Here is a 19,837-nt window from a genome sequence, read left to right as displayed (position 1 = left end):
AAATAAAAACAGATTTATTTGATATACTTTAATAGCGACACTCTAATTTATTTAAATTAAGTTTTTTTAATAATTTATTGCAATTTTTATATAAGACTACTTGTGTGTGTCAAACAGTGTTGCAGGCTGTAAAAATTTCAAAGCCATCAAGAAATTTTGCAACACTGTTATATCGCAAAAATAAACGTCAACACAAAATTTGTGCACCATAAGTAATGCAAACACAACTAAAAGCTACGTCATGAAAAGTTAATTAAAGTGCGTATATTTTTCTGTTTTAATTAAATTGTTTATTTGTAAAATGTGACAAAATTCAATTGCAAGCAATTAAGATAAATATATTTCAAAAAGATATTTGCTAAAGTTGCTAACTGATTACAAAAACAAGTTGGAGAAAATTGTTGCTGACCAAATGTTAAAAAAAAATGTTGCAAAGAACATAAATGAAAAGCAAACGAATAGTGACGAAGTAATAAGAAAACGGAAAAAAAGCAACAAAGTAAAGGAGTAATATTAGCCTGAATTAAAAAACAATATCAGCAGCTGGCAATAAAAATACATATTAAAAATTTAGTAAATTATTTAAATAGAATACTCAACGCTTCTAGAGCATTTTCCTTTAGAAATTCCAATACTCTCCGCAACACGCTGTTATCCACTACTATAACAAAATATTCAGTCGTCGAGCAAAACACATGATGTGGTCGTTCTTTTCGCGCGACTCCTCTAAAGATTTTCCATATGAAATTGGCGAGCTAGTGCCAGGTTTTGAAACGCATTCCATTTGGACGTTGCACAAAGGAAAACGTAAAAGCACACAAGAGGAAGTATCTATATTTGTTTACGATATACGCTCTGGCTCGGATGCGAAGCTAGAATTAGCTAAAGCATCATTAAAACGTTTAAAAACTTTGCGACATCCTAGTATATTACAATTTTTAGACTCTAATGAAACAGAAAAAACTATATATGTGGCAACAGAACCAGTTGAGCCGTTAGGTACACATATTAGTAAATTAGCAACTGATGGACCACAAAAGGATTTATATTTGGCTTGGGGTGTTTTTCAGATCACAGTAAGTATTGTTAATAAAAGTAAAATAATAATTATGAAATTACCGAATAAATAATTTTTTTCTTTTTAACAATTATCTATTTTTATTATTGCATTCATTGCATTTAATTACAAATTATTAACTTTGATACATCACTACAATTAATATATTCATAGTCATTACTTACTCATTATAATTTTATTTCTAGCGTGCTTTATCATTTTTAAATAATGACGGCAATTTGAGGCACAATAATGTGTCAGTATGGTCTGTTTTTGTTAACTCATCTGGTGAGTGGAAATTGGGTAGTTTGGAATATGTGTCCGCAGCTGATGGTAATCCTATGCCACCACTAAAAGTGCCGCCAGCTTTAGAAGTTTATGATCCACCTGAAAAGAACGATCAAAGTAAATTAAAAGCAGCAACAAAATGGTAATTTTAATTATATAAATAAATTATTTGCTTTTTTTTAACTGTTTTTTTTTCTATTTCGCTTCTTTTATAGCTCGGTTGATATGTGGGGTCTTGGTTGCCTTGTGTGGGAATCATTTAATGGTCCATTAAAAATACGCTCGAATCTCAAGGATATCGATAACATACCAAAATCATTACAATCCCTTTATTGTGAATTAGTTGGTGCATCACCATCTAATCGACCTAATCCAGCTGATATTATTACGAGATGTCGTAAACCTGGAGGATTTTTCAAAAACGATTTAGTTGATACGTTACTATTCCTGGAAGAAATACAAATTAAAGATAAAGCTGAAAAAAATCGTTTCTTTAGTGGTTTGACGTTACATTTGGAAAATTTTCCAGATAATGTGTGCAAGTAAGTAAATTATACTTTGTATTTTTATATAAATTTAAAATAATGTTTAAATGTATTTAAACTTTTAATAGACATAAAATATTACCACAACTGATAACTGCATATGAATACGGAGATGCCGGTTCAGCAGTATTAGCACCAATGTTTAAAGTAAGTTTCTAAAGCAAAATAAAATAAAGATAATGTGAGTTAAAAAAAAAAGATTATTTTGAGCGAAATTCGATACTCAAAGCCCATGACTCCGTATAAGAATTAGGCCGCGTCTACGTCCCGAACATATTCGTCAAGTTTAATAACCAAGTGCCGTTCAGCGTTCCCAAAAACATCTATACAAACAGATCTTGGCAAACTACTACAATAATAACACAAAATAATATATCGCCAATTTAAGTTTTTAAATACAAAAGAAAAGAATACTCATATTCTTTTTCCTAAATATATATTAAAAGAAAGGAAAATAATACGGGATTTTTCCTTTAAATATAAAAAAGGGGAATACTCGTATTGTCTTCTTTTCAAACGCAGTCGACGGATAAACTGTTTTTCTTATGAAGAAATAGAGTCTCCTGCTGTAAAGTAAACCAAAATTTATATACAATATTTAAGTTTTATCATAATTAAGAAGAACTTTTTAAATGGTTTACTTTATTACTTAATCTTAACCTTCTATGACTGTGTTTTGATCTGATTCTTCTACAGGCGACACGGTCTTTATCTACGACTTCCTATATCCCAACATTTTTTCGCTGGTGCGTTGACTTCAGCATCAATCAACATGACAAGCAATACACCTAATTCGCATTATGATAAAGTTTGTAAAGCTCTTGGTCCATTTGGATGCAGTAAGCGTTGCTAACTTGTAGATTGCCAAAGATCTTCAACATTATTTCTCTCGTTATAAAATATGAGATAGAGATGTTGTAAAAGATTTTATTTATAAATTTTTAAACAACAATAAGATTTTTAAAACAAACACTTCTGGTGGCCATATATCGGTGATGACATTCAATACTAGTTAAAGTTAGAACTTTTAATTTAATTAATCCCAATTAGTATAATTAATAACGGCGATGTTTTTACACGCCGAAGAAGAAAGAAAAAACAAGATTAGCGCTCATCTAATAACTTAATATTGTAATAAAATAACTAGTTATCTTATAACTTAGTATTGTGATAATATAATCATTATCTAATAGTTTAATATTACAATAAAATAACATTTAACAACAATTACAATAATACCATACGTCATATTTTCACTTTAAAACTTTTCTACATTATCCGTTTCTTTACAATCAAGCAATAAATTTATTTTAAAAATGTCTTGTAAAAAAATTAACCTCACCTTACTTTTAAAAATTATTTATAATGTTAAATAGTTAAATAATATATAAATTAAATAGAGTTAAATAATATATAAATATATATATAATGATTAATTTTTTTTAATAATTCAATAGCTTGGTAAATTACTTGATGAAGCAGAATATCAAAAACGTATTGTGCCATGTGTAGTTAAACTTTTTGGATCAACGGATCGTGTGACGCGTTCTCGTCTGTTGCAACAATTAGAACTTTTTATAGCGCATCTGCAACCTCAAGTGGTAAATGAACAAATATTTCCACAAGTTGCACATGGTTTTTTAGATACTAACGCCACAATACGAGAGCAAACCGTTAAGGTTAGTTTGAATATGTTTACATGTTTAAAATGATTACTAATTTTAATTATTTATATTATAGTCCATAATACATTTAGCACCAAAATTAAATTATAATAATTTAAATGTGGAAGTACTGAGACATTTTGCGCGCTTACAAGCACGCGATGATCAAGGTGGTATACGTACAAATACAACTGTTTGTTTGGGTAAAATTGCACCACACTTGCATCCGCAGGTAATTATAATTACTGTAATTATTGTAATAATTAATTTATTCAAAAACTTTATTTTTTTTTTAAGGTACGGCAAAGAGTATTGGTATCAGCATTTATACGTGCAATGCGTGACCCTTTTCCACCAGCACGTGTAGCTGGAGTGTTAGCTTTGGCAGCAACACAACAATATTTTTTGCTAAGGTATTTAATTTAGTTTCTATAAGTATATAATTACTATAACTAACTACTATAAAAGAAGTATCACAAGGGACCAATACTTGTGCTCAGATTAAGTGCACTTCAACCTATTCATAATAGGGGATATTATAATGCTCTTAAAATAGTATTAAACATTTAATTACAAAAGCTATGTAATACGTGATACCTTGTTATGTTAAGATTCATAGTAGTTATGAATAAACGCATTGAAAAACTGTTTAAATATATCAAAGACATATTAACGATAATCAATAATGTCCATCCTTTTGTGATAGGTGAAGATAGAAGCACAGATAGTATTTCCACAGATATCAATTTTTAGAAAAATGGGAGGTATAGAGATAGTCATTAAAACGCTGTCAAGATTTTTAAGCGAACAAAGTGTTTAAAAAACACATGTTAAAACCACAATCATTTTTAATGAATAATATATTAAAGACTTAACTCGTAAATTTCAATAATTTCTAATATTCTGGTATCAATGAGGCTCTATATTTTATAAAATATTGTTGAACACAACCACTAATAGAATTTGTTCCTATTAAAATTGTTATAAAAACAATAAAAATAAACACTTATCCACTACAATTAAATTCGCATATCCCAATTATAAATTTGCTTCCCATGTGTAGTAAGAAATAGCTTTTCAACGTATATTCCGATTAGTCGTATCAGTCGTATTTTTAGTTCAAAAAATAATCGTTCTTAACACTTCAAGAAAATTAAATAAAAATTGATTCCACTCATTGGAGTTCAACTCTTCCTATTATTTTTACTCTTAAAATAAGCTCAAATATCGTATGCTTTTCTATCCATATACATCATATTACTAAAACAGAATTTTAATGTCTTTTAAAAGAATAATTATTCTTATATATTCTATAATAATAATTATTCTTTCTTTATTCTTATATATGTATTTAAAACTTATATTCATTGATAACAATTTTTAAATACTATTACAGTGAAGTAGCAAATCGTGTCTTACCATCATTGTGTTCACTTACCGTTGATCCTGAGAAAACTGTTAGAGATCCGGCTTTTAAGACGATAAAGGGATTTTTAGGAAAATTGGAAAAAGTATCAGAAGATCCAAGTTTGCGTGAAACCATGGGTATGTTTGATTTTAATATTGTTTATGACAAGAATACTAAAGAGAAGATAAACTCTAAATGTAAGTAAACAAAATTCAACACATATTATAATCTATAGTCTTATTTATATATATTTTCTATAAAAGATTGCAGCAATTTTGTTTTATATAAAGACTATAACTATAAATACTTACTTTTTTTTGTATTATATATATAAAGTAAGAATACTAATGTTTTTTTTTAATGAAAGCAGTAACGAAAATTAAATATTTATTTAAAAGTTATTGTTTTAAAAGTATTGTTAAATATCAAAGAGTTGTTCTTCACTTCAGTCTTTTTTAGCACCTAATAGACCGTCTGAGTCGCGGTGCATAGTATTTTTTAAACTATAGTATAAAATAAATAATAATTTTTTTTATTTTCTAACAGAGGCTGATGTGCATACCGCTACACCTTCGATAGGCAATGCTGCTGCTACATGGGCAGGGTGGGCAGTAACTGCCGTAACAGCGAAATTTTACCGTAGCCAAAGTGATTCCTCAAGACCAAGACCGCCATTGACTGGTCGCAATTTATCAAAACCTGCATCCTTAGGTATATTCTAGATATTCTATGTTTTGGACATAATATTTTACACTTGTATATATAAGTTTATAATAGTAATATTTTTAATTATTATATATTGTTATTATATATTGTTATATTATATATTTTTAAAAGATATATTTTGTTAATTATAATATATTTTATAAATAGTATTTGCTGTTAATACACGTTATATTATAATATTTTAATTGTTATATATTTTTTATCATTATATATTGTAAAATATATGTTTTTTATCGTTATATATTGTAAATTATTATATATTTTTTATAGTTACATATTGTTAATTATTATATATTTTAAATGCATTATAAATTTTATATATATTATATATTTTATATGTATTATATATTTTAAGTGCATTATATATTTGATATATATTATATATTTTAATTATTATATACTTTTTACCGCTATATATTGTTAATTATTATATATTTCATAAATATTATGTATCATTATAATTACATATTATATTATAATATTAACTTCATTATTCATATGTATTTTATAGAGCAACCTTCAAGTAGTAGTTTATCAACCACAACGTCAAGTGTAACTTCAATGACATCACTGGAACATGAAAGCAATGAAACTTCAGCATCTGCATCGGATTATGGAAATAATGATTGGGATAATGAAAATTGGGGAGAAATGGATGTAAGTTTTTCATTACTTATTTGTATAGAATTGTCTTAAACAAGAGTTCTGCTGTTTTGTAATGTATAAAGAAACCTATGTGCGCCAATTTATGCTAACGCTATGAACTTTTGTTTCAGACCTAACATCCATATTCATAGGAGAAGAGAACCCATACTATTTTCATTTCATTTTTATTTAAATTTGTTGTTGATTTTATTTTTTAATATCTTAGACATCACAAGATCCTACAAGTCCAATGGCAAGTACCTCAAACAATGGGCAATTGACTGTTACAGCTGTAATTGCCGAAGTCAGAGATGGTTGGGATAATGAAGAATGGGGCAGTTTAGAAGAAGATCCTGTATGTTTTTTTATAATAATTCTTATTAAATTATCATAATAAATTGTTTACTATTTACTTTTTTAGGGTGAGGAGGAAGAAGAAGAAGAGGAACAAGAAGTGCGGCAAGAGCAATCTTTAACACGACAATCTCCTAATCATCAACAGCAACGGTCACATCAACAGCAATTAAAACAACATCAGATAAATGAACTTATAGAACCGCTGGCGAAATTAAATTCACACAATTTGATAACATCACCATCGAAGCAAAAAGCATTAAATTTACGACCAAAAGAATTACCAAATATATCTACAACGCAAACGTCATTTGCGAATTGTAATAATATAAGTCCCCCACATCTGAATAATTCAACGAATAACGCAAATTGGAATAGCGATTCTTGGGCTGATGGTGAATTTGAGCCAATCGATGATGCTGTTGGTGAGTTTTACTATAATAGGAATTGAATCTATATAAAAAAATATTTTAATGAAATTATTTTTTTTTAACTTAAATAGGTAATCCTAAACTTGATGAAGCGCGCCGAAAGCGAGAGGAGAAAAAATTACAACGGCAACGTGAATTAGAAGCAAGAAGAGCGCAACGTAATAGTGGTCCAATGAAATTGGGCGCTAAAAAGCTTTAAACTTTACTTTTGAAAATTTGTATTATTTTATTTCAATTTTTTTTATTTTTTGGTAATTTTCATTTTGAATTATTAACCAATTTAAATCAATGTAAATTTTTAGGAAATTATCAACAATTATATACACAAAAATATATATAATATATATAAGTTTGTAGTCAAAATAAAATATTATTTTACTATAATTATTTACGAATTATATAAAAATAGCAAATTAATATAAAACAAAAAACAAAAAAATAATTTTTGAGCAATTTTGGCCATATTTGCAAATGGCATAATTTTTTTGAATTAGTTGAATTTAAGAACAATTTTTTTAAATAGAAATCGCTTAAAAAATTATGTAAAATATCCTGCAGTATGCAATATATAATTCCAAATGATGTTTGTCAAAACATTAATACAAAAATTATATCAAATATTTTTATTACAACAGAAAAAAAAACAAAAAAATTAACTAAAAAATGCGCTTTTAAAGGTATTTCTTCTCTGAAACAGTAATGACCCAAAGTTAAAAGAAAACTTAAATTCAGTAAAAACTAAATTTAATACACTTTTATAAAACATTTTTTTAACGCACTATACTGAGAGAAAATTTATTTAATAATATAACTAAAAGCAAGAAAATAAAAAACAAACGAAATTGATGTAAACTATCAAAATGAATGTAGCTAGATACCAATTTCAAATTTATACTTTTAGTACTCTATATTTAAAAAATATTTTATTACTACATAATACAATATATGTATACAAATATATATATATATTATATATATGAATATATATTTATTACTATTGCTACTATTGTGCTGTTACTAAACTTTTTATGTACTAATAAGAGCCTAAAAATTGTTTTGTATGTGTAAGTAAAGGAGAATTAATTGGAAACTGTTGAGTTGTATTTTATTGCATGATTAATGATTAATGATTATTGTCGTTGTTAAATTTTTATGTACAGTGAGTTGTGGTGCTATAAAGAACGTTGTTTAGTAGCGAATTTAACTTTCAATGTTGCGAATTATAATACATATAACGTAAAGGTGACAGTGTAGCACAGTATTTTAATGGTATCACTGTAAGTCATCGTCTTCTTCTAGTTTATAATTTTTATTTTTCCTAAGAGTCGATATGTTTTTTTAAAAAAGCAAAAAAAAAAATATATATATATATATGTAATAAAATTATTGTAAATTTCTTAACGAACATCAAACAAAAACTAAAAAATGAATGCAATGAAAATAAAATTATTTTGTAAAAATAAAATAAAAACAGAATTAAAATAAAATGAAGTAAAATTTTTAAATAGTTTTTTATGTAAAAAAATTAATTGCAAATAAAATAAATATAGTAATTTTTTGCTCCCTACAACCAATCAAAAAGAAAGAAAATAAAAAAAAAAAACTAAAATTCCTTTATATCTCGAAAATGAAAAAAAAATTATTTTTTATTTAAATAATTAATTAAAAGTAGTTATATTGAAATATTGACAAAAAAATATTATATATTATTAGAAAGTAAAATATTTAATACTATTTTGTAACAAAATTTGAGGAAAAACAATTTATAAATTAATATGTTGAACATATATGTAAAGATCTTGCAGAATGCGTTACATGATTTTAAATGGATTGAAATTTTTTTCCCTGAAATATTTTTAATATTATTTGTGAATTGTTTTTAAATCTCACTATTTTAGAAAATATTTAAAAACGTTCACAAATTATAAATATTTTTTATAATGTAGATTAATAATTCAATCATTTATACGTTATGTATGTACGTATTGGATGATAAGTTTCATCATACAAGAATCATTGCGACAGTTATGCGAATAATCATAATTTTTTTTAATGCATTAAAGAACGATTTCACAGTCACAACTTCAAATACTGACTTAAGTATGAATCAAGTCAACGAATTGATGATTTAGGTCAGTATTGAGACTTAACTTACGACTTTGCGAGATGCAAACTTAGAATAACATTCAATCTTGTCAAAACACGGGCTTTTGGATTGGAACAGACTGCCATCGCATGTTGACCACCTTCCTACATAATCTAAAATACTTCTAGTAAACAAACATAATAGCTTCTGTCTTGAATAACACAGAGTTGAAAACCTCAATGGCAATAATGTTTACTAGAATTCTATTTCCAAGCTGCATTCGTCGATTCCCTTTTTCATATCAGGAGTACATCGACATCTACTGAAACAGAGCTAAACTCAGTGAGGTCAATTAACACCCTTCCATCACACATATGCAGTATTTTCTTTGAGACCTCTGTTGCATTGTAACAGAATTCTCAATAGGCTTCTGTTAAATATCTCCTGGAAAGAACGACGCCTTCCATTTACAATGTATGATGTCGCCAATCTGTTTCCATGTCTCAATGTGCAACTTAAATTCAATTGATCTTTAGACCTGCCGCATTGTCTCGATTTTTTCGCCTTAACTTAAGTTAACTCAAATTAAAATCCTTTTCAACCCCTTCTCTCTCACACTACCATCACCTACCCATATCCTAACACATGTGTACATATTTGTATTTCCTTTCATGTTATCTGCTTGATAGCTTTTCGTAAGTTCTAAAAACAATAACAAGTGACGACTTTAAAATCGGCCCTGAATGCTATATCGTTAATGATAAAAATTTAATGAAGCGAGCATTAAATAATATTTTGTGCAAATTAATATTGTGATTATCATGGCATATTGTAGTATTATTAGGCTCATCATGACTTGATGATCTTTACTAGAAATTAAAAAATATATATTTTAAACTATTATTATAATTAAAATATTTTTAAGATTGTTAACTACAAATATGATTCTTGTATGACAGTTTAGGTATGTTTAGTATATCCTTTTCCAATTCAGATATGTAGATATCTGTACTTACAGAATACGCATATTTTTTTATCTGAATAAAAGCAGAAATTATATATCTGAATATTGGGTATATGTGAACTTATAGAAATTATGTATCTGAATATTTGGTATATGTGAACCAATAGGTTTCCTTCCGCTTCGATTGACTTTAAATGCCAGAGAGATTCTTATCTATTATCTAAAGGATATTTGTTAAGATTGATACTTCAGTAATTAGATGTAGTCATAAAATTCCTTTTTCCTACAAACACACTTCTTCACTATATAAGAAACTTAAGGTAAATGGAATTGCTTCGTTCAATTTCCCAATTATATTAATTAAACGAATTTTATCTCATCTAAGCGGATATTATTTTGTGTAGAACAGTTTTATTTCGATTAAAACGAATTTCATTTCGGGGAGAACGATTTTCATTTTGGTTAGAACGAATTTCATTTCGGTTAAAACGAATAACATTTCGGCTAGAAGGGATTTCATTTCGGTAAAACCGAAGTTAATATCGTCTAGTCGAATTTTATAGATTTACGAATGTTCAAGTCTGTATAGATTTACGAATCGAAAACAGCAAGTGAATATAGTTTAGTGGGTGCATGCCAGGTACGTACCCAGGAAAAAATCTTAAAGCACCTCCCAAAATGAATCGAAGAAATATATTTATACATATTTATATTCTTTTTTTTTTTGTCTTAAATTACTTAAATTATTTAAAAGCCTCCTGATGTAGAGTTCTGGCTACGGGCTTGGTATATACAATCTATAAAATACCATTATTTGTTACTGTTGTAAGACAAATATTTTTTAGTTCTTATTATTCTGTAGTAGTAAATCGTATATGTGTGTATAAAAACATAAATCGCTCTTTTAACTGAGTTGAGCCGAATTACTATATTTCGTGCATATAGAAGACATATATCAGAGATAGTTTAGTTTTTGTAGACATATTCTTCAATGATGAATACATTTTTAACCAGAAAAGTAATAATACAGGCATAATACAAACAAACATTTTTGAAATTCTTTTGTCTGAAAGCATTCCTTCCAATTCAATTAACGACCTGTTATGAATTTTAATATTAATATTATAATAATAACAAACTTTGAGTTTCCTCTATATATGGCAACACAATGGGCCATAAGGCCTAAATGGATACCCTAGAGATCCATATAATGATAATAAGATTTTTCAAATTGTCGTTTTTCAGAAAATTGAAAGTAAATTTCCAACAACCTATAAACTGAAGATCTAATAGTATCTTAAAGAACTACAATGTTAAAGAAATTTTTTAAGGGATATACTGAATATAAAACAATGTATGCCAGTATTTTACAAGAATAAGAAACACATTTCCTATGCCATTTATATTCGTTTTAAATAAAAACTTAAGATTATAATTGAAATGATTAACGATAAACCTGAATTCAAATTTAACACATCTTAGACTTACATTATTCGTCAGCTCCTCACTATAACCAATTCTTCCACTAAGATTGAAGACGGACATTGAGCATTCTAAATCATAGTTAATGTCAAAAAGTATTTAAATATTACTAAATAATAATAAATAAATTATAAATTAATAACGAGAGGTAAAGAACACTTATTATTATTAAAGTAAATTGTTGAGGTTGGTATGTAAATCGAGCAAGTACAGGGCATTTACATAAACCTTTTAAACATACTATAATATCAGGCAATACCCTTCTGGTCTTTAAGTAGAAAATTGTTCTTGTAAAAATTATTATTTTAAATAAATAATAAATCTTTCAAAATTAAGAAAATTTGAAGATATATTATTTATTCAGAAAAAAATTCAGAAAAAATAATTTAGAAAATTTTAAAAGATATATTTCATATTTATAATAATTATTTAATTTAAATATATGAAATATTATCAAAAACTATTTAGAAAATTTAATTTAAAATTTTATTTATTATTTAAAAACTTTTTTAATAGAACTTTATTAAAGCCTTTAGGAGAATAATATTAATTAATTAGGGCGAATCAATTCTTAATTAATTTCAAAATTAATTTTAATGTTAACTCACAAATAAATAAATATGAATTGATTATTAAATACAGTAGGAATGTAAGAATTGCCTTATATTGAAATTCAATTCCATTTTAAAATTTCCAATTTAAAAATCATGTAACGGCCATTTTGTATTATTTCAAAAAAAATAAATTAAAAACCAAAAACAAGACAAATTAAAAAAATAAAAATTTTGTAGAAATTGCCTTTTTGGATTTATATTTAGCAATAAGATATCCATCATGTATTCCAATTAGCCCAAAAAATCTGTAAAAATACAAAATTTAAATTAAATAATTAAAACTGAAGAAGCTGAAAAATTTGAAATATAAAAACATGTAGAAATATAACCAATTATTGTAAATGAAATTTGTATTTTTTCGAAACGATTTTAAAATATTTAAAAATATTTTTATAATAAAAAAGAAAACAAACAAAAAAAAATGAAATAAAATAAATTTAAACAGATGAATTATTGCCGAGTTAATATAATAATAAAAAAAAAACATTTAATAAAAAACATTTTTTTGACAACTCCCAAAATCCATTATAATTTTAACCTTACTTCATGCGTAGATCTGTGAATATAATGAAGCTTATTATTTTTAAATAATAATTATATACATATATATATTTTTATGCACTTTGTTATATTAATTTGCCAAGTTTTTTAAGTAAATTTATTTTTTTTAAATTGCACACATTTTAGTTTATTTTTTTTTAATGATTCCTAGTTGCACCCAAAATACTAACAAAAAAAAAATATTTAAAAAATTAAATTTTTCCAATAGTTAAAATTTTTCATATATAAAAAATTGACATTAAAAAAAATAAATTTTATAAAAATAAATTAATACTTAAATGTATTCAAATTTTTTCAACGCCTTAAGAAATATATCAGTGTGTAAAGATTTTACATTTTCTCGCAAATTTGCATATAATAAAAATCTGTTATAGAATTAAAAAAAAAAATCTCATTGTCCAACTCCTTCAAGTTTATATATAAAAAAAGAAATATTGTCATTTTCGTTTTTTAGATCTTTAAAGTTAAAAATTTTTTATATAAAAACGAGGAAAAAAACAAAATCGAAGTAAAAGCAATATCTTTTACTTTGTTATAAACAAACAGAGAAATTATGTGTAATTTCATTAACAACAAAAAAAAACAACAAAAAAATTATTTTAAAAATTGAAAACCGAAGCAAAACAAATTTTTTGGAGCAAATACAATTTTAATGTTTAGAAAAATTTTTAAGACTGCAAAGAAGAATTCATTGAAATGGAAATTTAGTACTAATCGTAAATAAAATTCATAAAAATATTAAATAAAAAATCAAAAAATAATATATATTTTTCTTAATTATTTATTTAAAAATATTTAATGGAATTAATACTTATTCTTTGCGATTCTCTCTACTCATCTCCACGTGGATTATAAGCATTCTTTACTTCTTTGAGTCTTGATCTATTGTAAGTTATTATGTCCATAACTTTATCGTTAAAAACTTTAAAAACAACCATTCGTGTTCTTCTGAAATTGTTTATCAACTAATATAACCTTTAACCGTCAGACCTCAGTCCTAACAGGAACCTAGAAGCACAATAAAATGGGCTGTAATGAGAACATATTCTTTATCTCGAAACTGTTTTTGTAAGTAAGGACTAAATAGTCTTAGATTCAAATTCTTTTAAGGCTATTAACCCAATAAGAGAGTTGTCCATTTAAAAGGATGTAGAAAATGAGAACTGGGAATAAATACTTAATATCATTTTTTAAACTCTGTAGTGTACTTAATATCAGATGTAACATATAAACATAATTTGGAAGAATGGATTATTTAAAGTTCAGCGAAGAAAAAATAAATTAGCTGTATAGAGGGTTAAGGATCAAGGTTATATCTATTATATTCTTTCAGATCGCAATACACTCTGACATTTTATAAAAATAATCTTAAGACATCTGCAAACGCAAGTAAAGCACGTCAACGGCCTACCAAGTTACAGTCCTTATAATATTAGTTTAAAAGAGAATTGATGGCAATAATAAAACTAACTTTCTGTCATGTTAAAAACGTAATGAGATTATATTGTAGAACAGAGCTTGGAAACATTTAAATTTAGTTTATACCAGAAAACTTAGTTAAAATAACAGAACAGTTGAGATCAGATTTTCGTCTACTGTAGAACAATTGAACCATTTAACGACGTCAGACGTTCGACGCTTGACAGCTACGGTTTAAGCACTTATTAGGAATAAACGAAATTATATATAAAACCAAATTTAAGCACGTAGCTATACCCAATGGCGTAGTATAGCGACGGGAAGAATAGATTTCACCCACAGATGAAAGTCAAATGGTTCTCAAGACGAGTATATATTATATATATATAATATCAAAATAAGTTTTTCAGGGTATAATACTTATTTATATTGCCCCAAGCATGATTATGTATGCAACACAACTGACTATGATCTATATTTAGTTTGGCCAGAATATCAGAATTTAGTTTGTTGCTTTGTACACTAAGTAGTCTTACTCCTTAGAGGTGCTAAGTGGTATATGTTATTTATGTTAAAAACTGAATCTAAGCATATAGCTAATAAGCTGAACTAACACCTCCCGCAACGAATCGAAGGACTATGCATATACATACGTCTAGTCATTATAATTGCATTAATTTATTATGACAAGGATAAGTGGTATGAAAGAGTATAATCAATCCAAGATTTTATCTGAAAGCCCCATTAATAATTATGATAGTATATTCTTATAATACAATTGAGATTGATTGATTGATTGATTAAGATAATTGAGAAATTATAATTATTTAATAAATTTTTAAAATTATATTGTTTGTTATTATTTTTTAATATTTATTTTTATAGATATATAAAATAATACACATCAATCATTTGTAAATTAATACTTTTATTATTATTATTAAGTTTATATCTATTTTATATACATTTATTTTTATTAAGATTTTCATTAAATATAAACTATATACACATTTCACACACACTAATCACATACAAAATCATTTTATTTTATATTTATTTTTCTTAAATTAAGAGATTTTATTTTATATATGTTTGTGTTAATGTGATACAATAATTTCAGTTATTAAAATTTGTTGGTCTTTATTATATGTACTTAAGGTTAAATATTTATTTAATAATAAATTTATTTCAAGAATAATTTAATGATTTAAACAAATATTGTACCTCAGGTAATATATCAAATTATATATGAAAAAGAAAATTTATAATATAGAAAAAATTTTTTATTAATTAATGTTTTTTTATATGTAACTATTTAATAACCGTTTATAAATAAAACGCTTATTTATTATTATTTACATTATATATTTATATAATTATTTATACACTTTTTATTATTTATATTCTTTTATAATATTAATTATAAAATATTAATATTATAATATTAATTATAAAGTATTAAGATTATAATAATATTATTATTAAATTAATATTATGTATTAATAAGTAATACTTCACTAATCACTTATCACCATCATCCATAGCTATATAGTACATATAGGACCTAAGCTTGTTTTACGACATTCCTCCATTCTTCTCTATTTTTGGCCTTTATCTTTCAGCTGATGACATTCGTATCTCTCAGATCTTGTCGAGCGCTGTCACTCCATCTCTTTCTCGGTCCTCTTTCTTTTTCGTTGTTCTAACTTCACTCTCGAAGATTTTGGCTGCTACTATTTCTTATGGCATCCGCACAACGTGTCCTACCCACTTCAGGCGTTGGTTTTTTATCTGCTGATTATTGTGTCACCTCCTATCAGGTGATTAAGTTCATCAATATATCTTATGCGACTAATCATTCATAAAATAGTAAAATAATATAAAATAAAATGAAATAAAATAAAATAAGGTAAAATAAAATAAAATAAAATAAAATAAAATAAAATAAAATAAAAAAAATAAAATAAAGTAAATTAAAATAAAATAAAATATTTAAAATACTAAATTTAACTTACACAATAATTTTATTTAATATTAATTAAATAATTCAATTAATTAAAATAATATAAATAGAATTTTTGTTGTTGTAGTTCACTACTTTTCATTATAGTTCACTCTCCATTTTATATTAGTTTTAATTTAATTAAGTAATTTAATTTTATAAATGAACTTATTAATTCAGTAATTAAGTTAATGAAATAAAAATAATCTCAATTGTAAAAACCTTTACGCTTTCATTAAAAATATTTATTGTGTGTACTTAAGTTTAAATATTTATTTAAAAATAAATTTATATAAAAAAAAGCACTTCATCACATAAAGAAATATAGTGCATTAGGTAATATATATATAAATAAAGATGAAGAAAGGAATTTATATATTTTAAATGATTTGCAAATAAGACTGACGAGCTGCAATTATACTCGTATGTCAAGATAAGAATCTCGTAACTATTTAGTATACTAAATTAAGATAAATATCAGGTGACAATTATTTCAACAATGATAATTCATTTAAATAAAAATATAATACATCATTTCATTCTAAATATTTTTTTAAAATTAAACAAAAAAAAAACTATACAGCACAGAATGTTGTTGCGATGAAAAAAAAATATTTCAATGGCAATGAACCACTCCTCAGCAAAACTCCAAGTAATTCAAAACTTTAATTATAATAAGCAGTGACATTTTCAGCAATAAAAAATATTTACACAAAAATTTTTACAAATTAAAACAATTTTAATTTTAATTTGAAATTCGTGTTTCAAGAGTTGAATACTAATGGGCATGTGCAACAGATTTCGACGCACTGGCATGCAACTTTAATCCAAATGCGATGAAGTTGAACACAGGAGCGCTGTTTAAAATATCATAGTCCAATCACTTTGATTTTTTTTTGTAATGAAAATTTAAATATAAATTAATAAATAAAAATTTAGAATTATATATACATAAACACAAATTTCTAATGGATTATAAAACCTTCTTCATATACGTATCTTCAAGATATAAGCATACCTCGCTTTCAAGTCTCTTTCCAGTACGTTTCAGCAGGCACTGACTTATATTTAATACAAATATTACCATTTCCCAAAATTGATTTTCAGGTTGATTGAATTATTTTAATAAATATAACATATAGTTTTATTTTTGTTTTTTTGCACATTTCTCTACAATTTCGATTAAGTCTGACACAATCAATTTATTTTTTCTTAATTTTTTTTTTGAGAACATTTAAAGCCAAATTGAAATACAACCCTGCATTTTAATTGTCATAAATCTAAGATTATAATTAAGTAGACGATAAAATGATAGCCAATCATCACATTTGTTATTACAATTTTTTTATTTACCTTAAAAGCAACAACAGACGTCTTGGTTGACGATTATTTGATCGCCTGTGTAGCATGGCTCCTACGTTCTGTTTGACGCAATTTAAATTATTTGACGTATTTCTCTGCAATAATATGTTATGACTTATAATCTTATTAGCCCTTTTAGTATGGATTTTATAAACACTTTGACACTTACTGCTGTACACTTGTCATGTTAATTGTGGTAGTGTAAACGTATTATAGATTTTACATTAGATACCAAATTCTAGTATTTCTCATTAACCTATCTTTCACTTCCAGGACCATACAAAGCGTGAACCTATAGCAGCATGTCTTAGTAGTCTAATAGTCTTCAAAACGTAGAAAACTAAAACCGAGCTTAGATCACAACCCTATTTTGTACAACTTAATCTATGAATACCAATTCTACCGGGTGCGTCAATTTATAAGATGTTACACAATAGATAGTCAAAGCGAGAGCAAACTTTCTTGAAGATTAAGAAACAAACTCATTGTTTCTTAATCTATGTTACAAGAAAGATAACCCTAAATAAATACACGAAATATAGATTCCCTGATTAGGTTGTTTAGGTAGTGATTACAAAACGTAACAGTTATAAATGGCATTGTCAGTTATATCATGATATCAGCTATTAAATTAATAGAAAATGAAGGTACTGTTTCTTCATTATAAAGACTCTTCTAATAATAAAATTTTATCAATTTTGTTCTTCCCCTTTTTCTTCATATGTGAGATAAAATTTAAATCCTGTTAATGTAACAACTAAAAACAATGACACATAATTATCGCAAACCTCTTTAGAAGTCAATTAAATGCCATTAAGAAGTTTTTTATAATCGTTTATAGTTTAAAAATTAAAATAGAAATATAAATGATTGTAGAATAATCTAAGTGAAATAAAAAAATAATGCTACATAGCTTCAATCACAATCTATTAAACATATTTTTATCATATATAAACTGGAATTGAACAAATGATACGGGTATACTCCATTGCAAAAAATATTTACATAAACGATATTACATATTCGATTTTCAAATATGTTCACTATATAGTATATTAAATAGTACATAGTTGTTTTTAAGCAAGAACTATAGATTTTGATATTTGTTAAGTTTCTTAGCGATACTATTTCAACTTTTGTTTAGATTTTTGCGAGATTTTCTAAGTTCAGCTTTATAAACCCCACTGATAAGATGAGAATGTTTACAAAATATTTTTTCATGTTAAGCGTTATACAAATATTGAATCATGAACCTTCAGATCATGCATTTTTGGATAAAAGAAAATGGAGAGGTAAGAATAAGGAAAAAGTCTTATGTGCAGAAGACTACTTGTTAAATTTCTAAAGATTAGGATGTTTACACAATATTTTTTATGTTAAGCGGTATACAAACATTGGATCATTCCTCCAGCCCCTTTTTAAACCTCTACATGATTAGAAGTCAATTAAATAATTTTTTCCCGCTTTTTATTTTTAATTATTTAATAATATAAATTGGTTGTTTTTATATATGCATTTGTTATATTATTAATATTTACCACCTAGACAATATCACTTATAGCAAATCCTGCACTTACTGACATTGAATTATTTCTCAAAATATTTTCAGTTTTTATTTATATTCTTAGTTTTGCATAATTAGTAAATTATAGCCTTTAATTATAATTTGTTCGGTCATTTATTTATTTGTTTGTTTTTAGTTAATGATACTAAAAAATTCACTGGCGGCAAAACTGCCGCACCTGCGCATAATCGTAATTTTTATGCACACTACTCTGATACTTTTCAACTGTCAGAAAACTCAAATCAACAGAATTCCTTATATTATGAAATATATATATTATTAACTTGATATAAATATATACTATTAAAATTTTACCACAATTATTTTAAAATATTTTATGTTAAATATATAAGCATAACTTTAATCTTTTCAATAAGTTGTAGCGTTGTTTGACGTCAATCACGCCGAACTCTTTGAGATGTGAACTACTTGTACAGCACAATGTTTGTAAGTGAAGTGAAACTTATTATTTTTCTAAAATATGTAATAATGAACTCATAATTATAATTGTTTTTCAGCTTTGGTACTGATATCACACAGAAAATTTTGAAAAAAAAATTAATTACTAATTTTACACTTTGTGTGCTGCGCTGTGTTCTTGTGGATTGCTTTTATTTTCATGTGACGCCGGCGTATGAGTAATTTTTCAAAAAGACAAATAAATA

At 25.6% G+C, this 19,837-nt stretch overlaps 1 protein-coding gene across 1 annotated transcript; it reads left to right on the top strand.

Annotated features, from left to right (window-relative positions):
* The first annotated feature begins 98 nt into the window (after positions 1 to 98).
* Positions 99 to 7,381, top strand: LOC119677908 (N-terminal kinase-like protein). The gene is made up of 13 exons (XM_038089490.1): positions 99 to 1,076; positions 1,264 to 1,487; positions 1,561 to 1,887; positions 1,959 to 2,037; positions 3,348 to 3,569; positions 3,631 to 3,786; positions 3,852 to 3,967; positions 4,951 to 5,099; positions 5,509 to 5,673; positions 6,200 to 6,345; positions 6,560 to 6,688; positions 6,755 to 7,112; positions 7,190 to 7,381. The coding sequence occupies exons 1-13, from the start codon at positions 696 to 698 to the stop codon at positions 7,315 to 7,317; spliced, it is 2,580 nt and encodes an 859-aa protein (XP_037945418.1). The 5' UTR covers positions 99 to 695; the 3' UTR covers positions 7,318 to 7,381.
* The last annotated feature ends 12,456 nt before the right edge of the window (positions 7,382 to 19,837 follow it).

Source organism: Teleopsis dalmanni, chromosome 2 (genome assembly GCF_002237135.1).
Source record: "Teleopsis dalmanni isolate 2A chromosome 2, ASM223713v2, whole genome shotgun sequence".
NCBI lineage: Eukaryota > Metazoa > Arthropoda > Insecta > Diptera > Diopsidae > Teleopsis > Teleopsis dalmanni.
This window is presented reverse-complemented; position numbering and strand designations above follow the sequence as displayed.

Coding starts and splice junctions, on each gene's coding strand:
- LOC119677908 (XM_038089490.1), top strand. CDS start 696: ATGATGTGGTCGTTCTTTTCGCGCGACTCCTCTAAAGATTTTCCATAT. Junction 1,488..1,560: donor TTAAAAGCAGCAACAAAATG/GTAATTTTAATT, acceptor CTTCTTTTATAG/CTCGGTTGATATGTGGGGTC. Junction 5,674..6,199: donor ATCAAAACCTGCATCCTTAG/GTATATTCTAGA, acceptor TGTATTTTATAG/AGCAACCTTCAAGTAGTAGT.